The sequence below is a fragment of the Filicampus tigris genome, chromosome 13 (assembly GCF_054856515.1).
Source record: "Filicampus tigris isolate MCC_2025a chromosome 13, RoL_Ftig_1.0, whole genome shotgun sequence".
In the NCBI taxonomy this organism is placed as follows: Eukaryota; Metazoa; Chordata; class Actinopteri; order Syngnathiformes; family Syngnathidae; genus Filicampus; species Filicampus tigris.
In genome coordinates this window covers 10806208-10825841 of record NC_141229.1, presented here as the reverse complement: position 1 = coordinate 10825841, position 19634 = coordinate 10806208, and the positions used below count along the sequence as shown (strand labels likewise).

At 43.3% G+C, this 19634-nt stretch overlaps 1 protein-coding gene across 1 annotated transcript in view; it reads right to left on the bottom strand.

The window, feature by feature from the left end:
• ttll5 (tubulin tyrosine ligase-like family, member 5) overlaps window positions 1-19634 on the bottom strand; it is a 53535-nt gene that overhangs the window by 3640 nt on the left and 30261 nt on the right. Inside the window, exons 27-30 of the mRNA XM_086048779.1 lie at window positions 19471-19601; window positions 12552-12744; window positions 9588-9769; window positions 5451-5533 (exon numbers count right to left, since the gene is read on the bottom strand). Of these exons, the coding sequence (XP_085904905.1) occupies window positions 5451-5533; window positions 9588-9769; window positions 12552-12744; window positions 19471-19601 (589 nt within the window). The remainder of the gene's footprint in view (window positions 1-5450; window positions 5534-9587; window positions 9770-12551; window positions 12745-19470; window positions 19602-19634) is intronic.

Below are 19634 nucleotides of genomic sequence, written 5' to 3'. Positions count from 1 at the left end.
GCTCACAAGCAGTCTAACCGTCAAACCTAACTCCAGCTCCTGATTTCATTCTGTAGACCACGCCCCTTAAAGCCACAAATGCAACACAAAAACACCAGTACAGCCAGTTTATTTGTTTACATTGATTTTACATTATTGCATGCTATTTTCTTTTATTAAAAACATAATAAAATGCTGCTGTGCTAAATTGATTCAAAAGCTTAGTCATGGAATAAATTGAATTTGTAAGTCAAGGAACCCCATCACTATTTTTTAAGGCTGCTGTCAGTCATGAGCCTTTAGAATCGACTCATCACATTTCTCCCCCTTATGGCAGCGCTGCCTGTGGAGTTAATAGAGCTTTCGCGATGACGCTGAGCTCAAGTGAGCCTAGCAAGGAGGGACACGAGTGAGATGCCTCCTCTAGATGCGCTCGCCGCTCGGCGCCTCATCGTATCGCCTGGCGCGCCGCCTGACGTCCAGTAGAAAAGGCATTCCGGGTACAGTTTGAGCTGCCGTGTGCATTTGTGCTCCCAAACAGTATTCTCTTTCATTCCCTCTCTGCGCAGTCTGTTTATTTTGGTGCTCGTCTACGCCGCAAGGCCTGACTGAGATGGAAAACTGACTTCCAGGCCGATGACATGACAGCTGGAAGCAGCTTCCTGTAGCTCAGCGAAAGCGAGATAAAGGAAAAGCATTCCCCTTCCCATCCCGTGCACCTCCTTTAATAACAATTATACAAGTGGGGAACACTTCAGTCCGTCTTTGCAGGACGCAATGAGTCCTACAGGGAGGGCCGGAGTGGGACTCCTTTTCAGCCATGGAGTTTCAGGGCTCAGACAGGACTACATTAGTTCCAAATGTTTTAATGATGATATACAATTTTGTTCGTGTAACAGTCAAAAACAGCTTACCATTCCCTTCAATGACTGCTTGGATTTGATGGAAAATCCTATTTAAAATTGAAAGTGATTACAAGAGCACAATCAATGTTTATTTGTGTATAAGTCTGAGAACATATATAGTTACTTTGGGCAAAAGGGCAAAAACGGAACAAGAGGCAAGTGTCCACAACATCAGATAAGGCATTTTACACTTTATCAAACACTGTTTAGCGAGCAAGATTAAGGCAGTTTACACTGCACATCCTTTAAGAGTCACTGATAGTGTAGTGGTACACGCACCCAAGTTGTGTGCGGGCAGCGTGGGATCGATTCCCGCTCAGTGATGGTGTCTGTGTGTGTGCCCTGCTAATAGGGTTGTGTCAGCGTGCACTTGATTCGCTGTGGTGACCCCTGAGGTGAAAAGCCGAAAGGATAACAAGAACACTGCACATCCTTTAAGCACTTTTATTTTGAAACCCATTCACACCACTTCCGGTGCACAATTTAGCGGTTTGTTAACTTTACGACTTTTCGCGTCAAGCTCTGCTTTCATTACAAGTAACTCTTGCGACTGTGTTATGCCTCTTCAATGTGTCATTTTGTACAGAAAGGGTGTGATATAGTTACAGTGCTGTTGTTTCTAGTCATGTATTAAATTATTGTGATTTGGTGGTGCCACCCTCAGTAACAAAGGTAGGTAGCCAGTGCTATATATATATACATATATTGTAACGGCCAGTGAGAAACAACAGAAATACATTTGTACAACAAGGTAGCAGTTAGTTTTAAGTGTTGTCAACACATATTTGTTTATTTCAAAATGGGTCTGCGGGCTGGAGGGAATTAATGTGTGAGCTGTAAGAAACTAATGGGCTAGAAAGTGGCGACCCTAACAGCGTATATTGTAGCTCGGCCCAGCGGGAATAAAACAAAGCACGGATTACTCACTCCAGGCCCGTCTACAGCAGGCAGTGCCAATTAAGGCACTAATTATTTTCAGCCTAATTTACACCAGGGAGTATGGTTTAGTTCAGTTCAATGCAGTACACAATTAGTGTTTCCTATAGCAAAAGATATACAACTTACAAAAATAGACGATTAGCATTTGCCAACTAGGATACCTCAAGGGCGGAGGGAATTTTGTGTCCTATTCTTTTTTTTTTTACATATTATGGAAAATTTACTTTTTACAGATATACAGTGAATCCTCATTAATCACATGGGATACATTCCAGACCTACCAACAATAGGATAAAATCGACGATGTACGTTTATCGCCTACCGCCTACAGCCCAAGTACCCTTCCGCTATCCGCTATTTTCTCCGGCTGGAAGAAATGGTAATCGCCTAGAGGCCAGTCCGCTTACGATTGTAAATGGGCTTCCGTTACAGTGTCCGATTACCAACTTCGACAAACTACCGCTCGCGCAACGGCCCCTTCTTTTTTTCCGTTTATCGCCTACAAAATGGCCGTCCGTCATAGGCGGATAGACGGACCGGTCCGTCACATAGGCGGACCTAAAATAGTAGTGGACGAACTGGAATTTTGTGATGCTGGAAGCGTGGTTAAAATAATGATGACAAACTGGCTGACGGTTCTAAAATACCGGTACGGAAGTGTAATTTAGTAATGATGGAAGCGCGGTTCAAATAACGATGACGGACTGACAATCACAGTTTTGGTTCGGCTTGAAATAATAATAATAACAGTCTGATGATAACGGACGGAGATGACGACGGACCAGCAACATTTACTGACGTGCCAACCCCTGTCAAACGTTATTAAAACCTCCTGGAAGCATTCTCAAGTTTGTTAATAATGTTCTCAATAATATCATTTATCTTAATATATGTCCGATAAAGTCACTGGATGCTTTTGTGCTGTAATGATGTCAACATTCTGACAACACACCCTTCACTGGCAGTGCAGGCAAGATGAACCAAATTGAACTTTTCTTCAGGTCAACATGGCATCCATTCACTGCTTTCAATCAGTCCTTCAGTAGCTTGCACCTGAATGAGGCGATGGCAGCCGGCAACACGCTTCATCTGCCTGATTCTGATAAAGAGTCCTCGCCCTGACACGATCCGACACTCACTCATTTCCTCCTCAGACTGAAGGCAATAAATCTTCTCTCAGTCAGCGGCTGCAGAGGCTTGAGAAGCTGGAGAAGTGGGCCAAGAGGCCTGTACAACACATGCGACTCATTCCCCCCGGGTTTGTACGCTTTGAGCGAACCTCGACCCCCAAAAAAAAAAAAAGCCCGCCTTTGCTTTCATGTCACAAAAATTGACAAGAGTAACACACCGGAGAGGCAGGCAAAAGAAGGCGCACAAAAGCATGGTTGTCTGAGCAAAGAGAGGAAGAGATTAGGAGAGTTTACAAGAGAGAGAGATAAAGGGAAAGTGTGATTAATGGTGACTGACAGCTGATCACAGAGAATGCTCTCCATTTGCAGTCGCTGTCACAGTCAATCAGTGCGACCCAGTCATCTCACTGCGAAGGTAAACGGGGCAGGCACAGAGCTCCACAAAGGCTGTGTCCCTTCTAATAACACCCGGCTCCCTCCCTCCTCCAAAACACCACGCTGGATCTCTGTTTCACTCCACTTTCATCGTCAATGCGCGGATAGACTCGACTTGCACACCGACTGAAGAATTTTCGCTAGTCCTCAAAAGCAGAGCATCTTGCTTTGAAAAAAAAGGGAGCAGCACTTGAACCTTTTGGATGTATTCCTATCGCCTCAGTAACAGCTCATTTGAATGTTTACTGGTGCTTTTTATATCACGTAGTTAAGTCAAATGAAACATAATCGTGAACGGGATTCATGCAAAACACTGGCGATTTTGTTCAAACTTGTGAAGGGGTGGATTATGCGACACACAAGATCCAATCAAAATTTGGTACAAATCCATACAAAACATGCAGACGCGTATTGTTTATTTTCCCTTTAAGTTTGAGTCAAAACGGAATAATCCCGTCACCCCTGCAAATGGTAGAGTCCTGTGATGTCTAACACTAATATGTTTTGTCATTTGCCTTCCTTGAGCCAAAACAAACAAAAATATGTCTCCCCAGGATTGTCTTGAACTCGTGTTTAATTGAATTGATTTTCTTGCAGTTGGGAATCACAATGAAAGTGTTGCCACCATGTTTTTACATCATTCTTTGCGTAACCATGGTATGATGTTAGTAAAGTTACTATGTTAACATGTAGCGTTTTAATGACAATAGTTAAAATTGCATCTTGAGTGAATAGTTACATGTGTGTGGCTTAACAATAAAGGCCATTCAATATCTACTGCCTCGTTGTTGTCAGAGTGAGGGCTGTGACTAATCGATTCTAAATCAAATTTAGAATCGATTATTCTATTGATTATTCCTTCCATTACTCTGGTAATCAACCACCACTGAGTTACAGTCCGAAAAATACAGTAAATTAATTTGTTACAAAAATTAAATGTTTGTGTACACATTGACAAATCTCATTTTCATTCAAAAATAATGATTATGAAAAAGGAATCTTTTCCACCAAATTTGTTGTGCTGTACTCATTTACAAATTGAAAAGAATGGTAAAACGATGGTGATGATGTTCGCTTGCATTGAAAGTGGACCCGATAAAGTGCTGGTCAAAGGTCAAGGCTTTGGCTATCTTCTTTTAAGATTATTAAGTGTAGCATCTCCCGCAGGCCCCCTGTGCCCTACATGATGGAAAAAATGCATTGTGAAATGTAGATGCTGCTCCCAATGGATCCAGTTACAGTAATTGATGAGTTTGTAAGATGTTTGTTAACCTAGGCAAGCCTTCAATATTTTAAGGCGGAGAATGAAAAAAAATGTTCTGGTCACAAACACACACTCAAAGTCGCACGCACGCACGCACGCACGCACACACACACACACACACTCATTTTCATTTTGTGGGAGGTGCACAGCTAGCGTATTTTTCCGACAGCTCAGTTTGGACGAACGCGGTCTGATCTCTGCTTGGGCTTGACTGCGACACTCAAATGAAGTGATGAATGGTATGATTTGCTAATGCTAATGTTGCGATGGAAAAAGGCCCGTGATCAGACAAACAGATGTGCGGTGCATCGGTGAAAACTGCTTAATATCACCGGTGCTGCAATAACCTCAACACTTTGCCGGGCCGCCGGCTGGTGATGGAAAGAGCGGCTCAGATCCTGAAAGATGACGGGACACACGTGAGTGCAGAAAGCCACAAGTGCAGCACATTAGCCGCAATAAACCCAGAGCTGGATTTTTGATTCTCTCGGTGCAAGTGAACAAGATTTTGGCAAACGGGGAGTAAGTGGAACTGGGGAGAATTGTCCAACAGATGGGAATGTCCTCTCTGTTTCAAGATGCCATCATTGTTCAGCCTCTTTTATTCATCCTTCAGCGATGACATCACCTCTGCTAACTTATTCGAATCTTTCTGACTCCCTTTACACAGCACCGGGAGAGCAACGCAGGGGTAAAAATATCCTGCCGTGCTTATCGGCCCTCCGTGCCCTGGCTCCGATCATTCACACTGGCACCAGAACTTTCAACGCACGTGCAGAACCGCAGCACAAGACCCACCTGTCTTAGCACAGATGGCCTCGTAGACCAAATGCTGCCCGCTGGTCACGCTTCCATAGGCCGACATCTGAGTGGGCGTCTGCCTATATCGAGGGCGGACACAAAATAAGAAGGATTTGAGTGAGAAGCCCAATACTTCAAAGTGTATGTTGCATTTGGAACGCATTTGCGACTCTTTAAGTGATGCCTGGTGAGTCAGTCAGCAAATGTAAAGTAGTTGTTCTATTTGCATTTGACATACAAATTCCATTCCTGATGACGACGTATACGCATATGAAGTGATGTGTTTCTGTGACGCCATGTAACGTTGCACTCATTTAATTCTCCTCAGCATGTGGTTTGGCCCCAAGTGGTCACAGCACAGTATAATGGCCGATTTGCCGCACGATATAACGATATCTAATTCAAGCGCTTGATCAAATATATTGCCTTTAGAAAAGATAACGCTCAGTTTTGATTAATGCTGTCAGTGAGGTATTAATTAAGAATGCGTTTTTAATGCGGTTCGAGTTTGACAAGTGCGGTAGTTCCCTCGCCAACAGGATAAGCAGTCTATAAAATGGATAGATTGATAGGTAGTTTGCAGTTGTGTAGGACTGTACTGCATCATAATGAGAGCTGTGTTTACTATTTTGGTTACAGCAGCCAGTAGAGACAAACTATTAGGAACAGCTGACTTTGAATTGGACTTTTACATACCGTAAAAGTTTTTTTTCCCGTGACTGGATAGCATGGCAATGTATTTTCCAATATTACTTCTAATACCAGGCACAGGCACATCATGTCAGTTGGGGTAATGATTTTTATATTCTGATTATCTCGGTATGCAAATCTGGAAACAAGGTAAGTGGAATGGGACTAAAATTGTGTCACATTTAATCAAGTGACGGTATGAATCAATGCCAAATGGAGTTACCTTTGAATTAATGGCCAAGGCTGCAGTATAAGGCGGTATAAGGGTACAGATTTAGTGGCAAATACCGTACGCACACAGACGTCCGTCTTACAGTGTGAATAGTGAATATGTGGGCTTTTACATGGTATATTTACATGAAATCACCGAGATGCCTGCAGATTGCAGACATGACACATTACAAGGGCTTTTTTTTTTTTTTCCTCACAAAAATCAAACAGCGGTAAATCATCGTAAAATCTGGCGAGGCGTGGAGCAGGAGCAGGCATGTCTGTAACTGTATACATTCGGTCTGTTAAGTATTTTTTGTTTGGGGTGGAGGGGGACAATAAATAAAGCTTAGCTGGTATTAAACTCTCACCCCATAGCGGCCGCCTGCCAGAAGAGCATTAACCAGGTAATGAGGGTACACACTGCCTCCTTGTAAGGGGCTGCACAGTTGTTCTTTCATACCGTTACACAACCACAAATAGAATTGGCCCACTTTAAGAGTGGCATACTTTGACAGGAAGCAACTCCTTTCATATGGAGAGGGAGGGGGGGGAAAAAAAAAAAAACTTGACCTCAGGGTTTTCACATCACTTTCTTTGTCAACAGTCTCTCATTCTGTCACTTTGAGAGCCGGGCAGCCATAAACGCTGCATGTGGCTTCAACTTGAAGAGTGTGACACTGTGTACACCTTGTTGTGCACACAGGTAACTTGCCTGTTGTAATGTTATTCCGACTGACCAAAGGGGATTGAGATTAACCATAAACAAGCTTCTGGCAGCTCCAGCGTGTATATAGTATCCAGTGCAAATAACTACCGTTGTGGCTGATTAATAGGGAGTGAAAGCGGCAGCGAGGCTGACATTAATGGCACTCCTGTAATTGTCACCCTATTAGTAATGCCACACGACAGCCAGCGGTTTCCGTAGCTACAGCTGGGACTCGCCAAAGCGTGCAAACAAAATACCAAACAGGCCCATTTATTTGTGTTACAAATTGCTGCTTTCAAAGCCTTCACTGAAGTCATCCCGCCGTTAAGACCTCGCAGCGCCTCGGGTTGGCAGCTGTGGTATGTTGATAGGACGGAGAACGTTGCTAACCCATGTGATACCAACTTGAGGCACGTTTGCCGCACATGCGCGTGCCACATGTGGGCTGAGGCACAACGTCGGCAGTACAAAAGTGATCCCGAATCCTTTCCAATGTCCGGGCTGCACTTTGGGGGGATGGGTTTTTGATGGTTAATTGTCACTCCATATTCAAGCGGGGGCATCGATCACGTGGTGGTAAATGTTGCTGACTTGGGTTGGGCTGACTGCCCCAACATCCAGCCACTGGATATCTCCAGTGCCGGTCCGACTGCCAGGATAAATGGGCGTATTGCATCAGCGCGGGCATCCGGCGTAAAAATTGAGCCTTACAAATCATGGGAGTTAGAAACATGACTCACAGGGTCGATGCTTGAGAAGTCCAAGGAGCAGATGAGTTGCGACATCTTGACGCAATGGAATAAAGTTAGATTTGTCTGCAGCCCGGCAGAGAGGGCAATTATTTCAAGCCTATCTAGTTTCCTGCATCAATGGGCTGTGTTAAATGAGTCGGTAAACAGGAAAAGAGCCAAATTTGGTGCGGAATCCTTCTGAATTAAAACATAGTATTAAAAGGAAAGGGAGTGGATTTTCTCAGCTGCTCGACAGGTTGTGTTAACATTTCGCAACAAGAACCAAAAGGCTTTCCTTGTCTTTAGGCATCGATCCATTTTCTATACCTCTTATCCTATTCCGTGTCAAACAATTATACACTGTTATTATGGATGGCGTTCTTAGGACTTGCTCTACATTTATATTGCCTATCACCACAAATGACTAGACCTTTGTGAAACAATCCCACAACTGAAACATTCCTCTGATAAACAGATGAAACGAGCCAGTGTCACACTGATCAGTGGCACGTTTGTACTGTATGGTGCGGTGTGCAGTTCAACAGCCGGTGAGAGGAAGGTGGATAACCTTGAACTGTATGAATAAACCAAGCACAGTGATTCTATTGTAAGTCAGACAGGCTTAGGCATACACTGGGATGAATATCAGATAACAGGAGGATAGGGTTGCCCCTAAAACGAGCGCTAGAAGGGAAGCAACTTATTATCCCACAGTTCTCTGCAAACAATTATCTCCTTTCCCCTGGACAGAGTTGAATTTTCTGTCACTCGTTTCCATTCTCTTTCTTCTTTCATTTCATTGTTTCCATCAGTGCTTTTTGGTCCTGAAGCTTCCGTTTTTCCCACACTCTCCCCTGTCACACTGGTCGACCACAAAAATGCAGGACGGAGGAGAGTGTCGGGGGAGGGGGTGCGGGGTGTGGAGGGGTCGGCTATGGGGAGGGGAAGGTTGCTCTGAAATTCCACATGCAGTGGGTAAACACGGCAACTGCCAGGAAGAGACACACGCACGCACACACACACGCACTCACACACACACACACACACACCCAGGAGCAAACACGGCACCTAAGCGGCTGCACTACAACCCCCGGGGCTGCAACCTCTGTCCGTTTAACTATTCGCTTGCCAGCCCTCAGAGAGCTTTGTGCAGCTCCCCGTAAGATGAATGAATGAAAAACGTCAGCAAACAAGAGCACTTCCGTCCGGGCTAGACTCCACAATATTAACACTCTCCTGTCAGGCCTTCAGCAAGCCGGATAACATCCACACTGTATGTAAACATGGTGAAATATACTATACAGGGAGCACGGCTGAAACCTCGCGGACAGATTTTGCGAGCGCGATCCGGCCCTCGCACCTGCAGAAAGCATTACAATAATAGCAGTCTCTGATCACAGGGGTTTGTCTTACTTGTGTAATTTGGCCACATTCTGTAGTAATAAAGTCATAAAGAGAGTGGGGGAACTAGCCGTTAAGCACCGTTTCACTCTTTTCCTTTAATTTTCCCTTCTGTGCTCTTCAGCTTATCTCCAAACCAAACAGGATTTAAATGGCGCTCCGAGCCCGGGCCCTTCCACTGAACCACGTTGTGTTTATGGTTCAGGCAGAAATCGGGCCCGTGTGAAGGTTGTTTACTGAAGAGGCAGATCCACCCTGCAGCCAAAAGACGTGGAGCAGCACAGCGCACATGTTGGAACTCTCATTAGAATTGGCCTTGTCCTCTTGAACTCCACGACGCCATACATTCTCAGGCCAGAAGCAACATTAAGAATCAGTAGTAGTAGCGCTTACTTGACGACACGTGCTGCTGCTGGTTTCCTGATTGGGCCCTCTCGGGCCTCGCTGGGTGGCTTTGGGGAGAGGACGGGACTATCGCGGGTCCCGATGTGACTACGATGGGGTGGTCCAGGAAAGCTGGAAGACTTTGTGGGAACCTTAGCGTGGGGAGCGCTTGTTTCATCTGAATGTTGATCCTATGGGACAAGAAGTTTAAATTAGACACTTGCCCTCCATTTTGTATACCAATTATACTGCGTAGGAAGGAAGTGTCCCAGCTAACCTACAGCATACACTTAAACTCTTGGGTTACATTAATACAAAGCTAGAGACCCTGAAAGACAAATTCAGATTTACTCACAGCTATTTCCAAGAAAGTGTCCTACCCAGCGTATGGGGTGCATCTAGTGCAGGGAAAACCTACACTAGATGTTCTGGGAGTCAACCAAGGAGGAACTACAGGGTGGAGTGATTTTTTTTTTTTACTCATTATCATTATCATGAATGATGCCGCTGATGTTACAGTTCAAAATGACATGCCACATGGAAAAAGAACAAGATTACCTTTTTTTTTTTTATTGCAATTGGCTGCACTAAAAAGTGGTTCTTCCCATTATCTGTTTGCTTAAAAGGAGTACTTCAAAGACTTGGGTGGAAGAGGAAAAAAGTTATTTCTGACATAATATTTTAGGGCTGTTCTTCAATCCATCCTAACAGTGCTGATAAAAGTGTTGCATAAATCCCTGCCCAATCTCATGTCTGTGCTATTTTCGCTGCAGCTTCATATGGTTATCTAAGATGCTGATGGTCTTCCAGCTTCACAGTACAGTAAGATGTTCAAAGGACCGCAAATGGGATTGAAAATATCTGATGTAATTTCTGTGCTGATAAATGAGAATCTGAGTTTCCAGGTTGCATGGCCTGTGGCTGCATTTCAACTTGAGCAAGGCCAGGAAGGGCACCTTTGTTTGGCTGCCAGGTGGCCTCAGGCCAAGCCCACGGAGGAGCCGCACAGTCTGCACCCAATAAGTGAAACGTGGAGTGGAGAGTTGTAACAGCCCCCTTGACTATTTCTCCCTCCCGGAAACCCTACAAATATGGACACTCACGCTTCCAATGGCAGAGCCAGGAAGGTGTGCTTGGGTAGCCAAAAGCCAAATTTGAAGAAAAAAAAACACACAGGAAAAAAATAGAATGAAGTCATGTAGCTGATGGGATTGTCTTGCACAATATTCCTGGACAGCCTAAAAAAAGAAGAATAGATTTAACAGGCAGTGAAGAAGTTGTCAAGACAGACTGTCAGGGAGACGCAGGTGGGTGGAATGAACAGGAAACGACAGCAAAGATTTGAGGGAGGGTCATCAAATATGGTGATGAAACTCTCGGAACTACAGTCCCCCTTTCGAGGAGCGCAGAATATGAGGGTTTTGAGCGACCGGATGGCTCCGGCACTTCATTCATAGAGCACAGAGCCATTGGAATGATTTCGTGGGATAGTCCTCAGGCCATTTTGCTTGGAGCATGACGGGGCGTTCAACAAAGAAAAATGGAATATGATCAAGGACCAGAGTGTGATCACATTAAAGTGCCCTGCATGGAGCTGCTGGAGCAAGCCAAGACAAATGTCACCTCAATTGCATGAATTAAGGCTCAGCTATGAAGATGAAAAAACAATGAGGTGGGAGAAACGGCATTACTGAAAACAGCTTGGAAAAAAGTGCTTGCTTCCAGTCATTCCACACTGTAAGCTGTCCCATGGCACCCTCCTGTCTCCACTTCTCTCCATCCTTGTGTTGACTCCACAAAATCCACTGGAAAATGAATAAATACGCTCCTCCTTGGGATCATCTTTCAGAGCCACTGTGCAGAAACATGGCGGTGAGGACTACGTGTTTTTCCCCAATACGTTAAATGTCTCATCCTCAGACTAGCCAAAGTCAGGCAAGCAAATCTGAGAAAATGACTTCAATGTTTTAATGGTGACACTTCACTTTCCATGTTCACGCTCTTAAAAATAACACCTCATTCACTCACAGGTCGCATTCCTTGATCACTTCAAACACAAGGCTGGCTGCGAAACACAGCCAAACAATGAAATTTTGAGTGAGGAGGCACGTTTGGCTCTCCAGGAATGAGCTTCTATGAGGCGGGATGTTCCCACTGAAAGACCAAGTGGTTTGGAGGGAGATTCTCTGAATAGCTTTGGAAATGCTAACATGAAAGCTTCCCCTTCATGTGGGCGCTTCTTGGACAGCACAGCGCTTAGGTAAGGTAATGTTTTTTTTAAACATGAGGGAGTCATAACTCAGCAGTTCACGGACAAGTCACTGGGATTTCATCCGCGCTGAGCATTTGAATTTTCTTCTTCAAGTTTATTCAATCCTAATCTCAATTGATTTAGACTTCACCATTAAAAGGAGCATCAATAACTGACAGTTAAAATGCTGACACCCACTATCCCAACCTGGGAATAAAAAATCATCTAAAATATTGTACACCAAAGGCTCTGTGTTCGCCTATTGGCATTTTTTTGGGTGTTCTTTCGGCAACACTCTTAAGATGCCACAAAATGCCGCCAAAGTCCTGTCTAAATAGGTAAGGTGTACAATAATTGGGGTTTAGGACAGTATATTGGCGTGATACATCGCAACTGAGAAACAAGCTTTGTATGTCAAGCAAAACATACTCTAAGTTTAGCCTGGGTTGTTATTGGATGTTATGGAGAATCTTTTTTCAAAATAAAATGGTCTATCAGGCATTTGTATTTCAGAGAAATGTTATGAGTTTGAAATTATATCAAACTGTTTGGGATCATTAAACTATTAATATAAGCAATTATTCTTTTTAAATTGGGTGAGAGGACATCAATTACACAGTTTTTCGCTATTCACAGCAGGACTCGGTTTGCATCCACTGCAAATAGCAAGGGGGTTACTACAATGAACTCTGAGTGACCAAAAGTGTCTTTAATGTATGTACCTGATGTCCACAATGGCTCTGGTCCAAGAATCGCTGAATTCTTTGCTGTTGCATTTGCTGGGCAGCAAACTGATGCTGATGGTTTCCTCTCACAGGATGACAGTTCCGATCATGATTCGCCAACGTCATCGTGCTGAAGTCGCTGCGACTCTGTCTGTCACTGGAAACCTCTCCATCATTCATCCGCCCGTGACTTAAGATAGGAAAAGTTTCAGAGAGAAGGGAAGTAGTTAGTAGAGAACCATCGACTTTTCCGCTGTTATTCATTAATTTATGAGTGCTGCATGAAAATAGTACAGCCTAACCCTTACTTCCATGCCCAAACTACAATAAATTACGAACGATAAAACTCCATCATTTTGGATAGTACTGGTCTGGAACAGTGAATAAAGTATCTAAATTATGGCAAACATTTTTTAGCAGACCTGGTCCACCTTTTTTTGCAGTCTAGCGCTGCAATGGTCATCCTGATGAAATAGTCCATTTCAGACCTAATTTCAGCATCACTATTTCATATAACTTCAGATTAAGCTATCACAAAATGGTGTTTGCATTATAAATTGTACTTACATTAAAAGTAAATAAATAAATAAAATATAGGTGTGAGGCATAACAAGATTCTATCGCGCTATTTAAGCATGTTAAATTTGCATTATATATCTAGATGCTGCTCAAGCAGCTCATATCAAGCTGGCCGAGACATTGGATTTAAGTGTGCAAATCAGAGTCAAAGTCGAGGGCAAATCTTGCAGCAGCTGTAGAGCAAACCAAAAACTTTGCTTCAGTACTCCCAGAAATTCACGTTCCATTCACATCACAAAGCCACAACCTGGAAAGAAAACCATTTGACCAGCACCACGAGTTTGTAACTGGATTATCTGTTATTAAAACTAAGCCGTTTTTTTTTTAAACCACTGTTGGAGAATAAAGGAGACCGGCCTCATCCTCAGACATACTTATATTGAATCAATTGCTCCCTTATGACCCGAAGATTCCAGGAGCAATGGAACTAATTTAAGGAAATTTCATCTTACCTCATCTGAGGCACCCGCTAGACCATGATATGTGGATGCATGATGAAATCAACAAAAAAGAAGGACATGGCACTTAACACTACATCACTGTCTTTTTGGCCTCTGTATTTAACCGTTAATGCCCGGTGTTTTTATCGAGTGAACAGAAGGGAGGCAATGGAATAATGTGTTCCATTGAAGGCAAAGTCCTGTAAAGTAAAAAAAAAAAAAAAAAACATTAAATGTGATATTTTAAACTAGAAATAGAAAGACTACTTACTACAAAATAGGTAATTATTGATTTATAGATTTTGGAGATTTGTATGATCCCAACTTGTAGGAAAACATTTAGAAAGGCCCTTTTTCTAGCGCTTTGGTTTCTTAAAGGTAAAATAGCTAGGTGGCACACTACTTTCGTCTGTAGAGTGAGGCTGTCTTTGACCAACCAGCAATGTTCAAATGACAACAAGTGGGATTAAAAAATATACGCTACTGCTTTACAGTACAACAGTGGGGAAATTCACAATAATGGAACAACATCAGGAGCTACTGGAGGTTTGTTGTCTTCCTGAAGGATACCAAAAGTTGAACCATGTAGGGGCGGTCTTAAGTCAAAAGTCTTCAATCTAGGCCCCCCTCACACAAGCCATTGAAAGATTTTTAATTCCATTGGGGATTGAACCCAAGACATTCCGCATGGAAAGCAGACTATACCACGACACTGATTCAGGAACTGGAATCTAAATCAAGCTCTAGGTCCCCAGAATAGACTGTCCTCATGGTGCGCCTGCATTGTGATTCTGTTTCTATATTATCACAATAAACGCTTTTGAAAAGCCTAATCCATCACAGACAAGCCGCCTGTGTGTATGGTGTGCTGGACTACATTGGGCTGGCCCCTGCTAAAAATAATGCCCTAAAGAGTACTATCGGGAGCAGTGAGGAGAGATTGAACAAAAATAGAGAATGAAACTAGCCCAGTTGAGGAAATTAGATCCCAAAGGGGTCTTATTGAGGAAAAAAAAAATGTTCTTGAGAATTCCCCCAAATTCATTTTTCCACTGGCTGCACTACCGTACACACTTTCACAATAGCCACAGTATCTCTAGAAAACAAATTCAAGTACAGTTGTTCAATTAATTTTTGAATAACAATGTGTGATAGCTATCTTGTGTTGCTTAAGTGAAATATAGTCCGGCCCTTGTTTGGCCAAAAGAAAACAAAACACCCCTGCCCCCAATGCATTTCTCAGATCACATAATGGGACCTAGTTTACAACAAGTAGTGTGTAAAGGTCAATTCATTTTTTTCACTCCTGGAAACAAAAGCTTGTCTGTGAACATGTCAAGGTCAGAGGCAGGCAGACAAAACAAGAACCCGTTCTTTGTTTACAGCAGTCATTACTTTTTAATGAATTACACTGGACCACAGCGAGCTGCAGTGCCACTATTTTACTAGTCTATGGGCTGAGGATTTGTCACGTCGACTACTAATTTTAGCTTTAATTGTTGAGATGGAGGGATAAAAAAAAAAAAAAAGAGGGGCGGGGGAACAAATGAGTGAAAAGAACAGGTCTTGCAAAATATCCAAGACTTCCTGTCTGCCTCCCTGCTGCGCTCACAATGCTTTATAGTATGGTGATATGACTTCTGGTCAAACAATACGGCAGTGTCAGTTGAGCACATGTGCGGCATCAATCTAACTTAGTGTGAATGTGGGAAAATGGACAGTGTGGGATGACGTTGTGCCACAGCATCCCAAAGTTGAGCCGGGCCAGCCCCCTCACTATGGCGGTGGTTGTTTGAGAAAGTGCATCTTTTACTCATTTAAAAGACAAACTATTATTGACAACAATCATGAAGTGTGGCCCTACATGCATGTAGTAACACGGCATGCTGAATAGCATAAAACCACCCGCCCTCCCATTACAACATCTGGCTCTAATCAGTCGCGAATAAAAACATCTTTTAAATTCAAAGGCGGAGAGACATCAAGCCAATTTTGTGGAACTTTTGGTGAAAATGTTGAACTTCTTTGATGGCAGACAGAATCTTTTTATTAGTCGGGTTTGTTAGTTCAGCAAACTGGCTGATATAAAATTCTCTGGAATGTCCTGACAATATTCAACCAAGTCAAACAACAGTGTGACAAAGCACTGAGGCGAAGTAAAATTACCGCATGCACACAAGAGACAATTGTTTAGATGTCTGTTTCTGTGGCAAGGGTGCTAACACAACCAGAGACGATCAAATGTGTTAACATTACACAAGGGGACAACCGGCTACAAACCATTGTTGATTTAATATAACCATCATTTTACTGGCCAACCATAATCGTTCCATGCACAAAATACACATTTTTTCAAGATTAAGTTAGAAATATTGGACAGAATTTATGGTATCACAGTTTGCTGTGGTTGCCTCAATGTTTGAAAAGGTAAACTGAAAAACATTTCACAGAGCACCGAATAGAGGTCAACATGTATGTGCCAGGTGAAACACTTGCCGGAAATAATCCTAAAGTTTACAGTGGTTGTAATAGGACAAGCAGTGTTGTAGGACAGGCAGTGTTGTTTCCCGGCCAGCTGACGGTTTATTATAAAGAAGCAGCCGCTGTTGTGAATGCTGATGCAGCATACCTGCTGGATCCTGGCAGCGGCACTTCAAAGACCCACAACTGCTCTTTGGACCAGATCATAATTCACCCCTGTGGTTGCCTTAAGAGCCAGTGCGCTTAACGGTTTCAGTATGTTTGGCACAAAAGCCCCAGGCCAAGCGTAGGGGGAGGGACTCAGGAAATTCTAAGCGGCAGGAAGGCGAAATCATCCTAATATCTGTACTAATATCTTATTAAAGCTTATTCGGAGCAGGACTTACTCAGAGCTGGAGGACTCAGGGGGCTTGACAACAAGGGAGCTTTATGAGCCTGGCAACTTGAGCCTGAACCTGTTGTGTCACCTGAGGACATTGGAAGTGACCTTTCACAAAAGCACTATATCTGTGTAAAAGATCAACTTGTGGTGTGCCGTAAATGATGAATGTTAAAAGAAAAAAGAAAAAAGAAGAAGAAAAAAAAAAAAGGAAACTTCAAAATGATCCAGCAAAACTTTCCCTGGCCAGGTGTCCCAATATTTTCTCTTTAGGGAAAGTCACGGCTTGAGTTCCACAACGACAGCAACTTATTCCCTTACAGCCAACAGTGGAGAAAATGGCAATGGGGTCGGTATATTCCCTGAGGGATAGTTTGAACGGTGTAAGAGGGAAGGCAGGAGTCAAAACAACAATCTCCTTGATTGCCTGGCAGCCACTTGACCCCCTGAGTCATGTCCATTAGAGCAGTTTGGTTCGACTGGGGATCAAACCCAGGACATGTAAAGCAGATGTGATGACCACCACAACACTATAGACCCTTCCCAAAACACACAAGGTTCTCTGGATACGTTTTTGTATTGCAGTGCTGTTGAGAATTGCTTTGTATATGACAAGGAAGCCAAATTCAAGGACTTTCAAGTCAAAATGTAACACCTCTCATTCACTAAATGTTACCACTAAGTGTAAACAATATGGGCTCAATATTATGACAAAGTGTTCATATATTTGACATACTAAATAATTACAGCTTACAGGTAACAACATTTATAAATGCAAACTAGCTAAACTGAAATCTAGCTACAGTATACTTAAATCTATTTTTACTCAGCAAAATGAAATATTGACTGTTTTTTCTTGTCCGTTGATTCAACACAACTGGAAAACAATGTGACAAAAAAAAAAAAAAAAGAAAGAAACTCTCATTCATGATTTGTGTGAATAAAACATTTTAAAAGGGAAAAGCCAAACATTCTTGGAATTCCCTCACAGGTCCAAAACTAAGGAAGTGCTGGACAGGAAAAACAGTCTGGATAGAGCAACACGATGAGGTTCGAAATGCAGTGATGAATGGTCAACTACTTTTCAGGATAAAGTCAATGAGACAGTGAGCATTATGAAATCATGCGTTCATCATTCAGGAACAGTGAAACATGATGACCTCCTGTCTGTCCGTCACTATTCAAGAAAATAAAGAGCAGGAAGTCTGCTGACTTCCCCCACTTTACGTAATCCTCTCGCAGCATTAAAGCGAGACGAAGACACATATGGATTAAGTGTCAATTGAAACTAGTTTGCCCAGAGGGCGGTGTCCACTCCAGCATCATTACCCTGGCATTTTTCAATTTAACAAGTCTATGTAAGACCACTGAGAGAGACTTAAGGTGCTATTGAGTGTGACCAAATACACTCATGGGCTCAAACAGGCCCCAATTGGCTGAAGTAAATCACACAAAAATGTCCTGAGGACAGGAATTTGGAGAAAGAGAACAATACTTAATACCGGAGCAGCTCCATTGAATCATTTTTCTCAACGGTGCAGTGTATTTAAAAAAAATGCAAGATCTTTAAAAGTTGAGCGCACAAATGAAACACTTTTGCAGAGCTGGGCAGTCCGTCCCTGGGCCGGAACGGTCGGACTCTCCGGCCCGGCCGGATGCCCATTTTTGGGGCAGAGGGGTGGGGGGGGGTGACAAATTTTTAAAAAATGTCTGGACTAAGCATGGCCGGAAGTTGATTTTAGTCCGGCACACTAATCGGCCCTCATGCGTGTGACGTGCTCGCTAGGCGGCCAAAAATCATCTTAGCCTACTCGGTGAAAGGCTTCTTTTTAGGCTTCTTTCTACTCCCGTGTCTGCGCGAGCGACAACTGCTGTTATAGGGATTATGGTATTGCCCCTCAGCCCCCTCTTGTAATGGTATGCCCCAGTTGCAGGTGGGAGGCGCGGGTTACGTGATGTGACAATGAGGAAATACAAACACGCTTGAGCGCACGTTGCTGTCTCACATGTTGCGATGACATACAGTTTCCCACACAGAGACAAATGAGCCACGCAGCTCGTTACTGCTGCTGCAAAGTCCCATCACTCAAAGTAAACAAGCTACTCACCCACGTTCCCCCTTAGCCGCCACCTTCCAGATCGTTTTAGCAATCAAATTAAATGCATCGTCTAGTCATCCCTTTATGGTTGTAGCAGGCACGGTATGCATTGTTGTCGTTGTCTTTTTGAAGCGACGCCCCCCGACTTGTTTCAAAACAATTTGTGTCCACGAATAAATTCAGACACTAGCACCTCAAGGTGGAGTTCATGCACTTTTTCTGGCGTTCACTACTTCCGGAAATACGCCATAGCAAACCTGCAGTGTATAGTGGTTTGTTGGAATGCTTTTATTTTGAAGGCCGGGAAGGATGGGAAGTGTGCAATATCAATAAGTAACTTGACTACGACTTCTTCTTCTACGACTCTTCCCTGTAATTGTTGGACCAACCCCGGGGCTCGCAATGCAAGGAAGCACGCGGTTGGGTAAATACTACTGGCGCATTTGAAGCGTGTCCACAGCGGGTTCGAATAGTAAATTAGCCAGCAAATGATCTTTAAAAAGCTTCTGCCGTTAGCGTCTCTCCTGCAGCGACGTCAATGTTTATGAATATGGCCGGAGGGTCGCAGCCGGAAGGGTACCCAGGTCAAGGGTGGATGGTCGCGCCCGGACCAACAAAAAATGGTCAAGTCGCATGAATTGCATTTCAAGGCAATTCATTCGAATGGGCTATGTGAGAAATTGAAAGGGTTGTCAAGAGCCACACCAACATGCTACTCCAATGTGTTACAAATGAATTTAATATCTTCTTAAAAAGCAGTAGATTGTATGGTATATGCTGTTATAATTAGTAAATGGAAATTAAAATATAAAATTGATGAAAAAAAAAATACTATCAATCAGACTAAAATGGCATATTTACCAAAAATGTTATGTGCAACCCTGCCTATATCCCCATACTTAGTCAAAAAGCTTTTAGAGCATTTTTTTGTAACTTACTGGGTCCTGTTTCTAAGAGGATCAGTTGTGGGGTGGTCGAGGCCAGCGGGTCCTTCGATATTAGCAGATGGGACCAGCATCTTTGGACTCTCTCCATTCAACATCCGGCTGGCCAGGTTTAGCCTAGTCAACTGTAGAAGGCAGAGAAAAGTTTAAAACATCCA